The following is a 20355-nucleotide window of genomic DNA, read 5'->3' as shown; positions in this document are numbered from 1 at the left end:
GAAGTGACGATTTCTCCACTAATCAGGGACCTAGATTTGTTCCCTGTTGTCTTACAATGAGGATCGACTAAATATGAATAAATCCAAACACAATCCGTATTGATAGGATTGTGTTTTGATAGCGATATCATAGCTGATAGCGAGTGAGCTAACTGACCTCCACTAAAACAGAACATTTACCAGTTTTTACTACGTAGGTTGTAGACCCCAACTGGTCCTCACAAAGATACCTGTACAAAAGCAAAAACACACACACACACACATACACACACAACTGCAGCGACAAGAACAAGGATAATTAAGCATCTCCTCATAAAATGGATCATAGGAGGATTGAGTTTAAAATGAACATGCAGGGGCTTTTCAAAATTAAACAAGCATCTATGGGCATTTAGCTTGTGATATGAAAGTCTTTAGATAACAGTGAGTTTCAGTTTTATTCCAACTGGGTCACGGAATAAATAAAAAACAGAACAAGATGCAGCTGTGTGTGGAAACATCCAGAAAGTAGAGTTTTAAGGAGTAAAGACAATTCAGTTTTGTATTCGTCTGACATTTGCAAATAGTCATGTTTGTATATTTGTGCACACAAAACCTATAATAATCTCATAAATCACTATAAATTGCTTTCTTTGAAACGACCCAGTATATCAACCATCACCTGCAGTGTGAGCACTAATGCATTCAGTTCACATAGCTGGTAACACGTCCATAACATCCTTAAATATCCCTACCTGTAAGGAAGTAGCTATTTTTATTTTGTGGAGTTTCTACCTTAAAAAAATGTCAGATCTTCCAGCGCTGATAAAACTGCGAGGGCCTGAGGTGACTGGGAGAAACGACTGGGAGCCAGAGATCAGATGCTCTCACAACTTCTCCCTGCAGGCGAATCTGTGGAGCTCTGTTGACATGCATCTGAGGAGGCTTCAGATTGAGTGAAGAACTGGGTTGAGTCTGTACTGTGGCGTTCGAAGGTTAATTGCATTTCTGAACATCAGTCTGCTAAACGTGGTTTTCCCTGTTCTGAACTAACTGTTAAATTAAAGATAAAATACATTTTACCCTCGTTACATTTATAATTGGATTTTTTATCGGCCGTATTGTTTTAATCACATGTTTGTAAGTTTGGACAGTTTTCACAATTGTTTAGCAATTTAAAACATTTAAATTGGTAACACACAAGTTAATTTTTCCTCCAAAGTAAAGTTACCGATTGTGAAAATAAAGCTTGTTAAATTTAAGTTGAACACATCATATTTATAATAATTATATAGTGGAAAATAATACTCCCTCTGCCTAATTGGGCTCCAGTGATGAGCCATCTCCCCCCCCCCTACCCCTGACCTGCGGTGAAGCGAAACGTCACCGGTTCCACGCCACGTTTTTCCCCGCGCCTTCACGCAGCATCGTGCACGTTTCATGGGAGAATCGGAGGAAATAACAGGGCACAACAAACAAGAAGGGCGTGCGTGAATAACAGGAAAACGTCGCTGTGCGCTGAGGAGGGAGATATGAGGGGGGGGGGGGAGTAAGGACGTCCTTCTCTCTCTCTCTCTCTCTCTCTCTCTCTCTCTCTCTCTCTCTCTCTCTCTCTCTCTCTCTCTCTCTCTCTCTCTCTCCTCACTCTCCTCACTCAGCGGAGGATGCTGCTGCCTCTCCATCTCCGAACGTTATCCTCTCATCCTCGTCCCCGGTGCTGATCATTGCAGCGGGTGACGGCTGCAGGACGATGCGCTGAACACGGAGCCTGACTGGAGCGTCCCCCCTCCCCACCCACCACCACCACCCCCCCACAAGCATCTGCGAGGACACCGGTGCACGCCGCGGTGCAGAGACACGCACCGGATCAGCATCCTCGCCCTGTTCAATTATTCAACCACGTATCCGCTCCTCACGCTCATAATGTGCCGCCGCTGCCTTTGTTTACTCCCGTGCACCAGCTGAGAACCGGGGTGGGGGGGTGGGGGGGAGAGGGGAGGACCAGGCGGAGGGGACACCGCGGACGGACACCGGTGAACCCAGATTTCAGCAGAAGACGGGAGGGGGGAGGGGGGCTGGGGGGGGACGCAGCCTAAAATAACCCCGGTGCCAAATGGTGAGAGAGCGGACTCCTGAGGGTGAACCAGAGCGGCGGTGATGCTGTAGCATCTCTGCGGTGCATCTGCGGGTCTGACCCGGTTGGCTGCTGAGTTCTCCCTGCGGAGCTCTGCACGACGCACATCGAGGAATCCGTGACACATCCTGCGTCTCCGGAGACACTGTCCTCCCCCCCCTGCTCCCTCCTGCACCCTCCTGCACCTCCATCACTAGAAGCCCGGACACCGGCGACTCTTTAATGGCTTTCGTGTTCAGGAGGTGGAGGGTTCTACTGGTGCTCAACGTGCTCGCCGTGGCCGGCTTCATGACTTTCTGGGCCCGGTGCAGCACGGGACGCAGCGTGCAGCCCGCCGGTCCGGAGGCTCCGGGGGACTGGACGAGGCCCCGGGGCAACGGGACGGCGCAGGGGCCCAGCGTCAGCCACGAGGTGCTGCTGAAGAGGCTCAGCTCGCTGGAGGACGTGGTGTACCGGCAACTGAACGGTAAAGTGCAGGGGCCACATTCACATCGACACACCGGGTCGACCCCTGAAGGGCCACAGCAGGAGAACTCTTTCCTCCTGTGGCCCTGACACGTGACCTGACAGAGGAAGAAAGACCATTAATAACCTGACACTTCATTTCATTCATTCTGAGATGATTCACCAAAGATCTGAATCCACTTCAATAACCATTTTTCAAAATAAATGTCACCAGCTGTTAAGCATATGGCTCACTCAGCTGCTCGGTGGCAAAGATCAGCAATAACATTACATTTAAAACGATGACTCGGCTCATATATTCATATTGATAAATACTTTACACTTTTCATTTTGTTGAATAGCTTTTCACTTATTGCTCTTGTGCGTTAGGTTCCCGTCTTTATCTTTCTCGTTGACTTACAGAACGTTTTGCTTTATCTATTTTTAATAATATTTGTCATGCACTAAAAGCACAGATGCTTATTCCTTATACGTTTAAAACCTATTTAGCAACACATCTGATTCTGATTCTTCTTTTCTAAGTGTCAAAGTTGCATTTAATTGGATGTAGTTATCCTAACCACTGCAAGAAATGACCAACACAACATATGCGTTATCTATTTAATGTATTTCAAAGAAACAATGAAAACTTCTTTTTACCTTTCAAAATGAAGTGCAAAATTCACAATGCATATGTTTTTTTTCTTGTTTTCATATTTAAAATGGTTTATACAGGGTCCTAAAAAGTCTGAATCTATATTTTTGATCTTAAAAAGTCTTAAATATATAAAATACTGAAATACTTTTAGCCCGGTCTTATTTCTGATGCATCTAAACATTTTCTTTTTGTTCTTCAGAGAAATATTTTGGACGCATGTATAGTTTGTAAGGTTTTTTTTCATTGATAAACAGATGTTAACACACTGTGATAAAACTACAGACAGGACACATCTGGAACTGATGTGGTAAAGATGCTCTCTGCCTGGAGGTTGATAGATAACTTGGTGTTTTGTGGGATATACTCTCTAAACTTCATCTTACCTCCAATGTGAGGGACTCTGATATTCCCTAATATCTGTCGCACTTGACATTTATTCCTTAAATTTCATTCATTATCGTCTTAGAAGGTCTTAAATCCCACTTGTTGGATTATAAACCCTGTTCAAGTATCGGATGCCTTTATCCCCATGCAGCGAGGTGCACTGTTCCTCCCTGCAGAGAGGTCAGAGGTCAGAGGTCAGAGTCAAGTCTTTTCAGGATTCTTCAGCAGGATGTTTGCCAGCACAGACGCAGGTGACATCCTGCAGCTGTTGGCCGGCAGCTTACATCTAATCCCTCCGCCACCCAAAAGCACAGCAAGTCTCACAGAGAAGAATCTCATTCTCTCCCTAATGTGAAACGGGGGAAAGCCTTGAAGCTTCATTAGAGGCTCTGAAATGAAAGGGTTTGAAAGTGATCTGACTTTAGACATCTAGCAGAGGGTTTCTGTGTGTGTAGGTTCAATCAGTGAGAACCCCCCCCCAGGATTCCAGCCTTCCTCAGCTCAGAAGTTCAGCCGGACTCAAAGATCCTGACATCTAATCTTCCCCTGTTTGCCTCGCACAGGTCTGTCCAAATCTCTGGGCTTGATCGAGGGCTTCGGGGGCCGGGGTAAAGGAGGCCTCCCCGCCACGCTGGCCCCGGCCGAGGAGAGCGACGCCAAAGTCCTGAGGGAGAAATACGGCTACAACGCCTACCTCAGCGACAGGATCTCTCTGGATCGGACCATACCAGACCACCGGCCCAGCAAGTGAGACACTCTGAATTTCACTTTCACGCTTGTCCAGTCGAGGACAGACATTTGGTTTGGAGATGAGATCTGTTTAAAGAGATTCTGTGAAGATGAATGAGGGTTGTTTGTTTTTTTTAAACGTCCTGACAGCGTTCAGAAGTTTGCCCATCTCTCTGTCAGTGAAAGTTTTAATAGGAACTACTTCTGTGGGACAATCAGAGGACATGAGACATCCATTCATATTCCTGCATGTGTAAATCACAGCCATTAAAAACCTGCTCGCTCATACAACCATCACACACGTGTGCGATGGATACAAAGACATATTTGAATTTATTTTTGTCGTCTGTATGGAAAATCCAAAGCTGCACAAATGAAGTCGGATCTACAGGCATGAACACACAAATCAACTACACAAACACACACCTACAGGTCACGTTTCGGGACATTACATAGATTATTAATTTCTTAACCTTAACCGCAGACCAACAAACAGGGGACACACTCTCGCCCTTGTCCACAACCAACTGCTCTTTGGTTTAAAAATGTGTCCACGTGACACGTTGACATAATGTGGACACAACTACAAGTGTAACCCGGACCACTGATCCCAAATCAGCTTTTGTTGTCCCAAATCCACTGGTCTTTGGTCTTCAATGTGTCCTCCAGATTAGCTCTGTGCAGTGTTGAGTGTATCTCCATGCATGTTGCAGAGTCGGCGTCCCCCATGGCTGCCACCGGCCCTGTGTGTGTGTTTGTGTGTGTTTGTGTGTGTTTGTGTGTGTTTTGCGGATGATGGTGCGGTGGAGGGATCAGAATCCAGTGGCTTCATTTGTCACTCGCAGGGTCTTTTCTGTGGCGGGGGTCAAAGTGGCGTGTGAAGCGAGTCAGGGTTTGATACCTTCAGGCTCGGCAGCAGCAGCATGGACGTGTGAGGAGCCCGTGGAGGCTGCTGTGTTCACTCATTCATTTAAACAGCGTTTCTACACACAGCTCTTTATATCACAACATCTCTACACAGCTGTCAGGTTGGGTGTCTTGCCTAATGACACTTAGAAGCTGGGGATTGAACCACCGGCCCTCTGGTCACCAATGGTTTCTTTGGGATCTTCTTTAGATTTGTCTAATTCAAAGTGTAAAAACAGAAATGTAAAAACACGAGTAATCAGCTGATGAGCCGCCTCCGACATTCACACTCCGATGGGCCAATCAGGAGGCTCCTGTGACGGGTTCACACTCTCACACTTCTCCACGGTCACACACTCCTGCCTCCGCCTGTTCTTATTACCAGGATCACTGTTGCTTCTCTGGCCTTGTGCGTTATGAACATGTACGTCAGTGGGATATGACTCAGACTGATGCACTGGTTGTTTTCCTCTGCGTTCTATTAATCTGTGAATGAAGTGTCTGATTGAGTCTTAATTCATCTGTTAGATTTACATGTGAAACGTTCTTCTTGTGGAAGGTTAGGTTTCCAGTCTGGGTCATTCTGGGTCAGATCCTCCCACTCTCCGGCCACACGCTCACAGATCTGGATTACATTGGATGGACGCTTGTGAAACTGGACTCTGCATTTCATCCATCTCAGATTTACAGAGATAAGAGATGGTTTGAACCTTTTGGGCTGAATCTCTGACTCTGACTGGTCTCCCACAGACAAACGGTTCGCTTATCGTTTTACTGACATTAACCATATTTATCTAAAGGGTGCGTTGTGCCCAATGTTAAAAAAATAAGAGCCCTATTAGATCAATTTAAGATAAATGACATTCACCATGTCACAGCAGCAAAAAGGGATTAGTAAAACACAAGGGGCTATAGAAATATGTAAAATATAAATAAACACAGTAAAACAGTATAGCTCATATATACAATTAACAGAAATATGCATTAACAGAAATTCCTTATTGCAACTTGAAATTAAAAGTCATTTTATCAGTTAAATTGCTAAAAAAGGTAACGTTTAGAAATTGCTTTGGTGTTTGGTTTTAGAGTCGTCACTGAGATGTTTAAATCCATATGTACTGTTGTCGAACAGGCGTGTTCAGGGTCAAGGGTCAAAACAATACAACATGGGTGGAGAGCCCACATTTGTCTTGTTATCCAAGATAAACCCTTGGTTCCATATGTTTCTGGTCTGCTGTGATGATTTGACACGGAATGACCCATTTTAGTTTCAACTAAACTTCCCCTGTTGGTCTCTGTTCCTCATGTTTAATCCATTAACAGCTATTTTTGAATCGGTTTCCTGGCAAAAAACAACAAAACAACAATAATCCGACCTCATGAATTTTCATGAAAATGCTGCATTCATTATAGATGTTCTCATAATTAACATTTGATTTCACGTGGAAATAAGATTATTGATTAAAGGAGATTAAACAAGTGCAGGGAGGCGTTTCCTCTCCCACTCTCCTCCTCAACTCAGAGCCTCACCCGACCTCCTTCCTCTTCATTAGAGCACTTTAAACAAACCTCTGGTAAAAATAGACCTCCTATCTGCAGCTGACACACTGTGAACACGCCAATTTGAGTTTAAATAAAAAGCCCACTTGGTTGCAGCTCTTCAGCCTCATCGAACAAGATGTCAGCCGCTCCACGGAGACGCTTTGTTCTTCCACAGGAGCGGTGGTGGACGAGTGAAGCTTGTGAAAGGGCACGCTCAGTAGGTAGGCATGGAAAGGTTCTATAACACAGATGCCGTGTGTGTGTGTGTGTGTGTGTGTGCGTCTCTTCGCAGATGCAGAAAGGTCAACCACCCCAGGGACCTCCCGCAGATCTCCCTCATCTTCATCTTCGTCAACGAGGCTCTGTCCGTGATCCTGCGCTCCGTCCACTCGGCCGTCAACCACACGCCGGCTCACCTGCTCAAAGACATCATCCTGGTGGACGACAACAGCGACGACGGTCAGTTGAGAGATCACTTGTTTTTATCCGGAGTCAGACTCTGTGTCCTCCTGTGTGGAGGGGAGAAGATGAGGTGGAGCAGCAGGTCTGATACAAGGCCTAGATATTATTAATATCTAAATAAACAACGTATATTGAATTTATGAGGAGCTGAACATTCAGGGACAGAGTTCTTGTGTTTTTTAACCAAACCCTGTCATCAAATAGTGAAACTTTAAAATGATAGATTGTACGTTACAGGAGATATTGATAGTTTTTATTGTTCATTGGCCTGCGGGTGGTTAGCTTAGCTTAGCTTAGCTTAGCTTAGCTTAGCACACAGAGTCTAACTAAAGCTAACAACCTGACAACCCATCTGAGAATCCAACTGATTAACTTGTTTTATCTCTTGTGCTCGAGTACTGAAGTGGAAACGACTAATTTCTCCATTTTACTGGACGTCTCATGTTGGACTATATGTCTTGGCTCCGACCAGTTGCCAGTGTGGTGTCAGTCTAATGAACTAATGGAAGTTATGGTCCGTGCCATAGAAGAGGATATAAACCTGGGATCCAGATGTTATCATCGCCACATTGAAAATAATCCTCAACTCTTTTCTATGTTGAAGGATTATCTGCTTCAATAGTCTCTGATTTCTAACCTTAAAGATATAAAACATGTCACAGACTCCAACACACCCCGGAGCCTGTGATTATCTCTGTTCCTCATGCTAACGAGTGGCTAACGGGTCGAGGGCGTCTCCTTCAGCTGCGGTCGCTGCTGCAGCCGAGCTGACGGATGGGGCAGAGTTGTTGCAGTGCAGACAGATTGAGGCGGAGAGCCACAATTGGATGTCACGGCAGAGATGTCCCCGTCTTATTTATTGGGCAGAGCTGTCCGGGAGATGGAGGGACGCAGAGAGACGAGGGGAGGAGGAGGTGAAATCAGGCCGAGCGAAAAAAAAAAAAAACGAAAGAGGAGCTAAAAGAGAAAATGAAAGGGCGAGAGATGTTTGCGTGGGGGGGGATCAGGAAAGAAGGGATGAGAGTGAAGGAGAGAGCGGTCAGGGAAAAGAAAGAGGTCAAATGCTTTGAAAATAGGCAGAACGAGAAAAAGGAGGGCGGAGGAGTTAAGAGAGAAAGGGAGAGGAAGAGGCTTGAGAGAATGAAAGGAGAGTCTGAGAGAGCAAACCAGGCCATTAGAGGAAGTGGTAGAGTGAGGATGAGAGACAGAGGCTCTAAGATAAATGAGGTCGGACAGAGAGGAGGAGAGAGAGAGGGAGAGAGAACAAGGGACTGGAGAGAAAGAGAGGGATCTAACAAAATGGAAATAACAGGAAAAGAGAGAGCGATGAAGTGGTCAAGGCCTCAAAGGACAAAACCACTAATGGTCTATTTCTCTCCTTGTTGACAAATCCAATAGAAACACCAAAACCCTGCCATGTGTTCATCTGTCAATCAACTCTTCATCTGTCACTCAACACTTCATCTGTGACTCAACACTTCATCTGTCCCTCAACACTTCATCTGTCACTCAACACTTCAACTCAACACTTCATCTGTCCCTCAACACTTCATCTCTCAATCAACACTTCATCTGTCACTCAACACTTCATCTGTCACTCAACACTTCATCTGTCCCTCAACACTTCATCTGTCACTCAACACTTCATCTGTCACTCAACACTTCATCTGTCAATCAACACTTCATCTGTCCCTCAACACTTCATCTGTCACTCAACACTTCATCTGTCCCTCAACACTTCATCTGTAGCTCAACACTTCATCTGTCCCTCAACACTTCATCTGTCAATCAACACTTCATCTGTCACTCAACACTTCATCTGTCCCTCAACACTTCATCTGTCACTCAACACTTCATCTGTCACTCAACACTTCATCTGTCACTCAACACTTCATCTGTAGCTCAACACTTCATCTGTCCCTCAACACTTCATCTGTCACTCAACACTTCATCTGTCCCTCAACACTTCATCTGTCACTCAACACTTCATCTGTCCCTCAACACTTCATCTGTCCCTCAACACTTCATCTGTCACTCAACACTTCATCTGTCCCTCAACACTTCATCTGTCACTCAACACTTCATCTGTCCCTCAATACTTCATCTGTCGCTCAACACTTCATCTGTCGCTCAACACTTCATCTGTCAATCAACACTTCATCTGTCACTCAACACTTCATCTGTCCCTCAACACTTCATCTGTCGCTCAACACTTCATCTGTCAATCAACACTTCATCTGTCAATCAACACTTCATCTGTCACTCAACACTTCATCTGTCCCTCAACACTTCATCTGTCACTCAACACTTCATCTGTCGCTCAACACTTCATCTGTCAATCAACACTTCATCTGTCAATCAACACTTCATCTGTCACTCAACACTTCATCTGTCACTCAACACTTCATCTGTCACTCATCTTCTAACGGAGAGAACACAAATGTCTAAAAACACAAATACATGGTTTAATTTTCTGAAGAATACAAGAACTTAGTGCTATTATGTTTTTTTTTTCGAAAATTATATTCAAGTAGGAAATAATAACTTGGGTATTGTGTTGGGGACCAGCTGGAATGTTTCAGGATTCATGTGGGGTCTAATTTGTGAAGTTTGTGTCTCTGTCAAGTGTTTTCATCTGCGTTTGTGTGTCTGTTACTTACCAAGATTCCATACAGATTTCTATGAAGGATGTGGGTCAGGAATCATTTGTTGTGGATCCAGGAGTTGGGTGTTGTTGTTTTTGTTTTATATTTTCACCGATCAACCAGGGAATCATTCATGGAACAAGAGATGAAAAAGAATCCGGTAAATTTAGGGAGCTGAAATCTCAGTCCTCTCAGAACCAAGAACACTTCAGTGATAGGGAGTATCTATATGTTTTTGTTTGCTCCATGAACCATCTGCTAACATGGAGGAGGTGCGATTTACAGAGAGAGAGAGAGAGAGAGAGAGAGAGAGAGAGAGAGAGAGGGGAAGGAAAGAATAGAGGTGGGAGGAGAGGGGAGAGAGGGGAGGGGAGATAGGAAAGAAAGGAAAGAGAGGAGAGAGAGAGTTGCCACCACTCCTCACCCCTACACCTCCTCAGCCTCCTTACCCACTGGTCACTCTCTCCTCACCCCTGTTCCTCCTCACCCTCCTCATCCTCCTCACCCTCCTCACCGACCTCACCCCTGTTCTTCCTAACCCTCCTCATCCTCCTCATCTACCTCACCCTCTTCTCACCCCTACACCTCCTCATCCTCCCATCTCTTGAGGCTGCTGATTGGCTGAGACGCAGCGTTCAGTCACACGAAGGAAGAGATGACACACAAACAAAAAGCAGTCACTGCCTGTGTGAGTCGCTCAGCTCCATGGCCTTGTAATGCACACAGCCGAGTGTTAGTGTGTGTGTCTGTGTGTGTGAGGGAGAAGAGACAGCATGGGGAATGAGTTTGTGATCAAGAGTGTGTGTGTGTGTGTGTGTGTGTGTGTGTGTGTGTGACAGAAATAAAGATGCAGACACAACAAAGACGGCATGAGAAATGTGTTTTTGTGTGAGGGAATTTGAAGTGAGTGTGTGATTGTGTTGCAGAGGAAGCAGGGTTGTGCGTGTTTGGGTTTCGGGGGAAACGGCTGATGAGTTGACGCAGAGATGAAAGTCGGAGTCGGTGTTGACGCCCTGGAAGCCGCAGACTCCCCTCTGTGTTGTTCGGAGCGAATAGAGCTCAACAGCACCAGAGGAGACAGAAACACAACTGTGTCACCGCTGTGTTCCTCCTGCGTGTCTCTTTATAACAACTCCTTGTTGTGTACATGTGGGTGAGCTCTGTGTTGGTCTGTCGGCAGGATTACACAAAAAACAACTGGATGCATTAACGAGGAAACTTGTTGGAAAGATGTGGTGGGTCAAGAGAGGAACCAAGTCCTTTTTGGTGTCAGGGGACGAATCCAGAAACGTTAAATTAATAATAAAAGTTTTTTCAATATTTTAAACCGTGTCCCCCAGAGAATATTTTGTGGATCTTGATGAACACAAAAATCATCACATTAGAGGACACACATTTATGAGTGTGTGGCCTTTGGTGCAGTTTGATTCGATTGAAGAAACCTTTTTAGTTTTTTTGTGTGTTGGTGCTTGACGACAGTGAAATCTTCCAAATGTTAATTGGCTAAATAAATAAATAATACATTTCATCATCTAGTATTCAATGATACGTTTTTATAAACAACATAAAACGTGCTCTTGAATTACATTTTCGGTATTTAAACATTTATTCTGGAGCTTAAAAGCGGTTTTTGCTCATACAACAGTTCTTTCACTCAATCGAGGTATTTATGAGCGTTATGTAAAGATCTAAATGTCTCTTGTGAATTTTGAAATGTCAAAACTGTCACATGGGATTTATTGTCTGGTTCTGATCCCTAATCTGTGGGATGTTGACAAGCAGGAACATAAAATGTGATTCCTTTACTGAGAGCTGTAAAGAAATAATCGAGGTTGTTACGCTCGTCTTCAGTTGAAGGTCGACTGCTGCGTTCTCCAGGGTTTCATGATGTTGTTCGGTGACTCGTCAATCATGAAGGACGAAGCCGTGATCTCAGGTTTAACGAGCGTCTCTTCGACCTGTCGTTCACCCTGCAGAGCAGCTGAAGGGCCCTCTGGAGGAGTACGTGAACAAACGCTACCCCGGCCTGGTGAAGATCGTCAGGAACCAGAAGAGAGAGGGACTCATCCGGGCCAGGATCGAGGGCTGGAAGGCGGCCACCGGCGAGGTGACGGGATTCTTCGACGCCCACGTGGAGTTCACGCCGTCCTGGTGAGTTGAATCTGGAAGACACGACAGACAGCCGCTCTCACAAAAGACGTTTTCAATCATGAACTCCGGAGGACGTCCGGGACTGGCTGTATAAAGTCCTGAGTCCAGTGCATGACTGATAGCAGCTGAAATGAAGTCTGGACTGAATGAATCTATGAATATTTGACGTCAGTAATTCAAAAAGAAGGAATCTGAATTACAAATCGCGATAGCAGCAAAAGCAAATGAGAGACTTTGTGTTTAAAGGAGAAGTTTTACAGAAACGCTGAGCGAGGGAACAAGGGAGAGACGAAGCAGCATAAAACCAACACCAGGCAATTTCACACCTGAGAAGGTCCAGGATATGGAGGAAGGAGAAGGGCGGAGTCTGTAGACGCAGGATTTAAAGATACTGTCGAACATAAACCTCCAGAAAATAACAAAAGAAAACAGAAACACAGCAAGAAAAGTCAGATATCTGTAGGAAGAATCTTCCTTTGAGGAATAAACACTTGAATGCTTCAGTTCAGCCACACCCCGCTGACACCGCTTTGTCGGTCCCACGTTGGTTTTTGCAGCCCAGTGTGTGCTTTAGCATGTGTGTGTCTGTTTGTGTGTACACAACCCAGTTCACTCAGCATAAATAGGAACATGCCCTCCAGAGCTGCACTCAGCTGAAACGAATAGAATCAGTAATAAACTTGAGGGACTTTCTGACTGTGAAGTGGGCGAGAGAAGAGATCTTAAGAGAAGCTGCACGCTGTGGTGTGTGTCTCTAAAGTGTATGTGTGTGTCTGTGTGTGTGTGTGTGTGTGTGTGTCTTAGGGCCGAGCCGGTCCTGGCCAGAATAAAAGAGGACCCCAAGAGGATCATCCTGCCGTCCATCGACAACATCAAGCACGACACGTTCGAGGTGGAGCGCTACGAGAACTCGGGTCACGGCTACAACTGGGAGCTGTGGTGCATGTACATCAACCCGCCCAAACAGTGGTGGGACGACGGGGACACGTCCGCCCCCATCAGGCGAGTCAACCTCATCTATTAAACACATACACACACACACAGATCAACACAAACACATACACACACACACAAACAGATCAACACAAAGCCTGACCGTCTCTGCAAATTTTCTCTCTGAATTCACACATATAGATACAAGACCTTATTTTCTTTACCAGTTCTCGTAAAAATACTGAACTCATTTTGAAGAAGCTGATTGTTTCACCTTTTAAATGTGTTTCCTAATATCTCGTTCACGCTACACCATCTTCAACGACCCGACAACTTTTGGAACTCGCCAACAAAATCCCCAAATTTGTGTTAAATCATCAGTCGCCAGTTGTTGTGTTTGAAATCATCAGAGACGGGGTTCAAGTCGCCTCCTCCTGACAGATTTCTAGCAGCTAAATATTTAGTCGAATCAGTGGTAACTTCAGCCAAGCAGAGCAAAGGAGGAGGTGGTAGGTGGTAGTAAGATTGTTTTGTTGTCTGATCCCTTGTTGCTGCTCAGTTGTGTAGCACGAACGACTGCAACACCCCAGATCACGTAACGGCAAGTTGTGTAGCGCAAACTGGAGCCGGAGATTTAGAATCCATCTGCATCCACACATACAAAGATTCAGATTCACACCAACAGTCACACACACGTCTCACAGTCCACACACTGTTGTGTTTCGCTGTCTGCAGGACGCCCGCCATGATCGGCTGCTCCTTCGTGGCTAACCGGGATTACTTCGGCTCGCTGGGCCTGCTGGACTCGGGCATGGACGTGTACGGAGGAGAGAACATCGAGCTGGGCATCAGGGTTAGTGTGTCACCCCCCCCCCCCCCCTGTAGGTTGAAGTGGAGCAGTGGCCAGCGTCGCGTGACACGGCTGATAAACGAGAACCCATTAAGAGTTCTGGAGGAGCGGCCCTCTGTCTGCAGCTCTCAGCCGGCGATGGAGACAGATAGGTCACACAGAGTGGGAAGCCACTGGGATGGAGTTTGAAATGTAGAGGGTTATTTTAGATTTTATTTTGACAAAGTATCTGTTCTATGTATCGACTATTAGAGCTGATTGATGCATTTACCAATAATGGAGATTAAAATGTTCTGAAACCGATATATCGGGCGATAGATAAATGATAAATAGATTATAGATGATAGTTATTCAAATAAATGTTGATTGTAAATGATCCTGATGTTGTTGTTATCAAAGCCTAATGACAAAGAAATGTAATTCAGGCTTTTTATTTTACAGTTTAAACGTTATTATGAAAAACCGTAATGAAAAGAAAACAGAAGTAAAACCAATAGAACTGGAAGCACTTCCTTTTTTTTTTTACATAAAATATATATATATCCTTTTAATACAGTCTTTCCTACATTGTTTACTCTACTCTCTCATTAATAGAGACAAACACACACAGATCATGATAATAATAATGAATATAATAAATAGTATTATCTCCCTGCAGGTGTGGCTGTGCGGCGGCAGCATGGAGGTGCTGCCTTGCTCGAGGGTGGCTCACATTGCCCGGATGAAGAAACCGTACCACAGCAACATCGCGTTCCACACGCGGCGTAACGCCCTGCGTGTGGCGGAGGTCTGGATGGACGAGTACAAGTCCAACGTGTATCTGGCCTGGAACATACCAATGGAGGTGAGGGGGGGGGGGGGGGGGGGGACAACTTGGCTCTTATGGAAATATAGAGTAAATCTTTTATGAGTTGAAAACGAAATGAGCATTTGTGTGAATTTTTCTTGTTATTTTTAAAAATTCATGTGAAAATAAAAGGTCTCCGTAAAGCCAACACTTCCCATAATGCCTTGCTTCACCCACACAGAACCACGGTATCGATTACGGAGACATCTCTCAGCGGGTCGCCCTGAGGAAGAGCCTGCAGTGTAAGAGCTTCGAGTGGTACCTCGACAACGTGTACCCGGAGATGAGGCGCTACAACAACACGCTGTTCTACGGCGAGGTGAGAGAGAGAGAGAGGGAGAGAGAGAGAGAGAGAGAGAGAGAGAGAGAGCAGGAGAACACTCAACTCCACAGTGTCTGAGCTGTAACATGTCTAAACTACATGTAGATCTTTATTAATCTGTAGTGTTTGGTAGGTAGTAGATCATTTGTGCTGTTTGTAATCCAGTATGGATCACACTGGTTGAGTTGGGAGTCAGGACATTGGTCGTTTTCCACATATGTCAAAGGTCAAGGTCACAGCATAGCGTCTGGATTTTCAGCCCAATTCTTTAACATGGGAAATACACAGACTGCAACACACACTGTCTTAAACTAAATACAACCAGAACTGTGTCGAGTGTAGATCTCTGCCTCATAGATTTGAGTTTCCTGCATGGGCCTGATCCCCCCCCCCCCCCCCCCGTCCTCGAGTGTCTTTCTCTCCACAGGCGCCAAAGTGCAGCTCGTTGTGGGAACTGTTGGTTTCTCCCGTAATTGTTCAAGGTCTCGACCTCAATATGTAAAGTGCCTTGAGATAATGTACCTCAGGATCTTTTATTGCCTTATGAATCAAATTGAATTGAAATCTTGTGACGCTCACCCTCTGATCCGGATCTGGAACAAAATGTTATGACTTCCGTCCTGAGTCATGCCGAGTGTCACAGTAATCTGTTGAGTAGTTTGTGTGGTATCCTGTTAAATATAAAAACAACACAGATAAAACACACAAACTCCTCTGGGGTAAGAAAACAACACTACATCAATATTCATTGCTACACAAAACACACGTCCACAAAACATAAATAATACGCTCATTTCAATCAGTCTGTTTTTAAAAGTTAAAACATTTGATACTTAAACATTTAAACAATGCAGCACATTTGAGATATTGAATCCTGGCTGTAGCATCTCTTGAGTGCTTTTTGTGAGAATACCTGAATACTCTGAGGTTGGTCAGATTACTTGTGAATATTGAAGGGAAACCATTTCTCAGCGATCGATTCTCTTCCTGATTTCAGATCCGTAACTCTCGGGCGAGCCATCTGTGCATGGACCAGGGCATGAAGGAGAACCACACGGCCACCCTGCACCCGTGTCACGGCTGGGGTCCTCAGGTACAGACACCACAGACACATCCCTCAACACAGCCGGAGCTCATTGGGTTTCAGCAGCCACATGATTCACAGCCGAGCTCCTCCCACCGGCTCAGAGGCTGAAACCCTCTCAGGAGGAGCTGGTGCTGCCACAATGAAAATTTAAACATGTTGCACTTTTTGAGCTGAAGTCCTGAGTCAGCCGGCATTTGTGGCCCGCACGCTCGGCCCCCGGGGGCGTCTCTGTGTTTAGCTTGCAGTGGTAAACAGGTGCTTTGGGAGGCAGCTCTTGGCTCCGCTAGTAAAATGCTAAAAGCAAAGAGAGCTAAATATAAATTCTGGTGTTAAGAGCTATCGAGATGTCACTCAGCACAAAATATGCTTTTCTGAGGATTTGGTTTTGTGCAGCTACACAACAACACACGTCTTCACTGTACAAACATGTGAGACACAAATATCCATGTGAAACATGTTCCCATCGATCCCAGTGAGCTGAACACCAGCTGCCCAGGAACGTTCCTGCATTATTTCCAAGTTGAACGACTCTGAGAAGAAATCAGCTCATGGTTCCTAAGAGATGCAATTGACTCGTCTCCCTGTGTCTCCGTCTCTGCTCTCAGTTGGGACGTTTCTCCAAAGAGGGGCAGCTGTTCCTCGGTCCTCTGGGCAGCACCGGGGAGGACACCCGCTGTGTGGTGGACGACCAGGTCAGCAGCTTCCCTCAGCTCCTCAACTGCGACAAGGTCCCGAACGTGAAGCAGAAGACGTGGCACTTCTCTCAGGTGAGAAGGAACAAGAAGAGGAATCATATGAGCCTTAAAAAAGCAGCTGTGAGAATGTTGTTCGTGGCCTTGAAGAAGATCAGACCTCGACCTTGTGAGAATGTTGGTAGATGCAGAAGGTACCGTGCTCCACAGACCTTTGTGTGGCTCGGTTGAACACTAATTATTCAACTAATTGACTAATTAACTGCAAATGAGCTGTTTTTTCAAGTCGTAGCTTTTTGTTTTCAGTTTGTTTACCATCGACACGTTTTTCCATCAGTTCCACTTGAGAAACCCAGAAAAGTCAAGAGTCAAAGCTTTTGGTTGCAAGATAAACACAGCGTGGGGGGGGGGGGGGGGGGGGGATTTTAAAAACTGATAAATAAACCTTCTGCTCAAACGTGTTCTTGACCAGGAGCCGATGCCCGGACACAAGAACAGCTGAGACAATGTCTGAAGCAGTTTATAACAGAGAGCACAATGATCTGTGAGGACGTGAAGACCTGAGAGACAATCTCTGTTTGAGTTTAATGATGTTTAACTTACCTGGAATCACACCAGTGTTAATTCCCCAACATCTGTCCACATCTGGCCTGCCAGTAAAACCAGTTCAAACCCCTCTCTCTCTCCTCCCGCCCTCCAGAACGAGTCCATCATTAACCGAGCGACCGGACGCTGTGTGGAGGTGGTACCGGCCAACGTCTACTTCGGCCACCTGCTGGTGCTGCAGCCCTGCTCCGGCCAGAGGTGGACCATCAAGAACGCCATGATGCAGTAGGCAATGTGGTCAAACGTCACTGGGACCAGCGAGAGGAGGCTCAGGGGCTGTGGTCTGACCTCCGCCGAGCCCATGAGGAAGAGGAAGGCTCCTCGTCTTCAGGAAGAGACGGAGACGCGGTGAATGAGACGAGCTGCGAGCGTCTCGGACGGGGAACCGGGTCTTCTGGGAAACGTTTTTCTTTTTTACAAACTGGATTTTCAACATGATGCAAGTTTTGCATGAGAACTTTTTCTTTGAACGTCCGAGTTCGACAAACTTTCAATGTGACGTTGCCATGAATCCTGTCCGTGCCACAGTCTGAAGTGTCCAACGCCGTCTCCATTCATTCTGTGTTAGGGAAATCATCTTTAAGGAATAAGACACCTGGATTTGCACTGATCATAGAACACTGGTAGTTTGTTAGGTTTCATCAGTGGCTCCACATTTTATCCGAAGACAAAGAGCCGCTTTCTTATCCGGCATAAATCCAAGTGAATTATGCATTAATGCCCCAAAAACTGATTTATATTTTCTTTTTACGAAAGTCTAGACTTTGTAAATATTTAATCTAACCAAAAAAAAAGATGTTAAATAAAGTATCGGGCCCCGGGTGTTTCTTAAGTTCGTGTTAATCACCTCGTCGAGGGCTACCGGGCTAAATCATGGTTTTCTATGTGGTGGATGTTTGTGTCTTTTCCCGTCCTTCTTACTTCGAGCGTCCTGTAGCACCAGGTGCAGTGCGTCCTGTAGCATGATTGTAAAGTACTGTTTGCACACGGGGACAAGTGGAAGTTGATTGGTTCCGTTTCTAGCCGAGTGTGATAACCGCTGCAGACGGCCAAGAACGAGAGAAGCACCTTGTTCTGGGACGACGAGACGGAGGTCGAATCAGGATGACTGGTGGGGGGGGGGGGGGGAGGCTGGAGGCCACTGAGGTCACTGTTGTCAAATGTGTTGAGACGTATATGATGTCATGTCTTCAATTAATTCAATGTTATCAGTTGGAATTTTGCTCCTGAAATCGTCTTCCAATAAACAACTGATTTCCTGTTTGTTTGTTTGTTTGTTTACAGGATTACGCAAAAACTACTGAACCAGTTTGGTATCCGAATATTAGAATATCCTGGTAAACTGGTTTCTCTTTAAAATGTCGAGATAGAGAGTTTGTTTTGTTTGTATATTCATTTTATTGATATATTTTATTTGTAAATCCCATTTCCACAAATCACAATCAGCCTCATTGAACTTAACAAGGTGTGAAATCCCTCGACTACAGTGAGGAAAGAAAAAACCTTTTAACAGCGGGGGGGGGGGGGGGGGACATTTCCTTTTATGTTTTGAGTTTCATTACATTTTAATTTTTTTGATTTTATAGATAATAAATACTAAATCATTTCCCTAAGCAGTGTTTTTAATGGACTTTAGAGCTTCAGACTCATTATGTGACCTGGCTTATTGAACATATCCTTTAATATAAACCACACACATCAGCCAGCCTCGCCTTGTTCAGCCTGACATTAAAACCACGATGGTATAAATATAAGTTCTGGATGAAGTTGCGCAGCAGCTGAGCGTCCTCGACCTCCTGCTGCTTCCTGTGGCCGAGCTGCTCAGGAGGAGGCACCAGCAGGAGGAGATGGAAGTGAACAGGAGGAGCCTGCTGAGCACAAGGGCCTGTTCTCAGCACAGCGCTGCAGGAGAGGCTGCAGCAGCTCTGGACAGAGTCTGCATGTTAACACCCGGCTGCAGCAGCTCAGCTCTGCTCATCACTGCCCCACGCCTACTGGCTTCCTCCGGATCGTAATAATACACAGTGTGTGGGTTCAAATCCTGATGTAGGTCAGTCAACGCTCTTTGTAAATAACAACAAATAGAGTTTAAACAGAGGGCTTGTGTACTTTTGACAACTTGATGTGTGAAAAATTACAAAAAGATGAAATTCCAGACAATTAACAAAACTTAAATACAACAATTCGAAATAATTGGGATTGCTTCTTTATGTACTGACTTATTTTTTAAGGTGAAATCTTTAGTTCGGTTAAATATTTGTGAAATCCTTCAAAATTAAGCGATCAACAGTCCAACTGCATCAAGCTGCACCACACACACACACAGACACACAAACACACACACACACACTCAAAGATTTCAGTCCCCAGGAGATTTAAGTATTTTATCAAAATCCACGAGTTATTCTCTTTAAAACAATGGAAATGTAATATTATATTTATAATCCCTATCTCACAACATGATTTAACAGTTTCCTCCCTGAGCTCCAACACATCCTTCCATCGACTTCCATGGGAATCTGGATTTCTGCTATTCTCGGTTCAAACTTCATAACCTCATTTTGGAGGTGAGATCTGTGGTTTGGTTATTTGTGAGTTAAATCCATTAAAATAAAGAGTTATAATAATAAACCACAGAGCTGTGATTTTTATCCCAGTGACAGCAGCTGAGTTATTGCTGTTCGTTTACCTGACTCCAGATCTGAGTCACTCTTCGTCTTCTCTCAGCCTCCTGGTGAAGAGCTGCAGTGATTTTTGTAGCAATACTTTCATCATTCATTTATGACTTATGAAATATTCGGTTTATTTCTGTCCACTTCATCAATTTTTTAAAGAAACTGTACAAACAGTAAAGCATTAAGGAACAGGAACTTTAGTTTATATGTATATGGACTAAAAAGGTGCTGAGGCAGCAGCTTCTTGACGCCTGCTCCTCTTACACAGAATTTATAATATAAAAATAATAGCATTTCAGTTTTGTATTC

The 20355-nt window shown here is 45.0% G+C and overlaps 1 protein-coding gene across 1 annotated transcript; it reads left to right on the top strand.

The window, feature by feature from the left end:
- The first annotated feature begins 2071 nt into the window (after positions 1-2071).
- galnt17 (polypeptide N-acetylgalactosaminyltransferase 17) lies at positions 2072-18634 on the top strand. The gene is made up of 11 exons (XM_062385207.1): positions 2072-2579; positions 4163-4346; positions 7069-7235; positions 11860-12034; positions 12839-13036; positions 13703-13820; positions 14476-14661; positions 14846-14983; positions 15984-16079; positions 16679-16840; positions 17466-18634. Exons 1-11 carry the CDS (start codon positions 2336-2338, stop codon positions 17598-17600), a joined length of 1803 nt encoding a protein of 600 aa, XP_062241191.1. The 5' UTR covers positions 2072-2335; the 3' UTR covers positions 17601-18634.
- The last annotated feature ends 1721 nt before the right edge of the window (positions 18635-20355 follow it).

This window comes from Platichthys flesus, chromosome 4, assembly GCF_949316205.1.
Source record: "Platichthys flesus chromosome 4, fPlaFle2.1, whole genome shotgun sequence".
Classification (NCBI taxonomy): Eukaryota; Metazoa; Chordata; class Actinopteri; order Pleuronectiformes; family Pleuronectidae; genus Platichthys; species Platichthys flesus.
Note: the sequence above shows the minus strand (reverse complement) of the source record. Positions and strands in the feature narration are given on the sequence as shown.

Bases quoted from the DNA above. Each gene is read 5' to 3' on its own strand.
- galnt17 (XM_062385207.1), top strand. From the start codon at position 2,336: ATGGCTTTCGTGTTCAGGAGGTGGAGGGTTCTACTGGTGCTCAACGTG. The intron at 14,662-14,845 runs GTGAGGGGGGGG...TCACCCACACAG, and splicing joins CCTGGAACATACCAATGGAG to AACCACGGTATCGATTACGG. The intron at 16,841-17,465 runs GTGAGAAGGAAC...CCCGCCCTCCAG, and splicing joins AGACGTGGCACTTCTCTCAG to AACGAGTCCATCATTAACCG.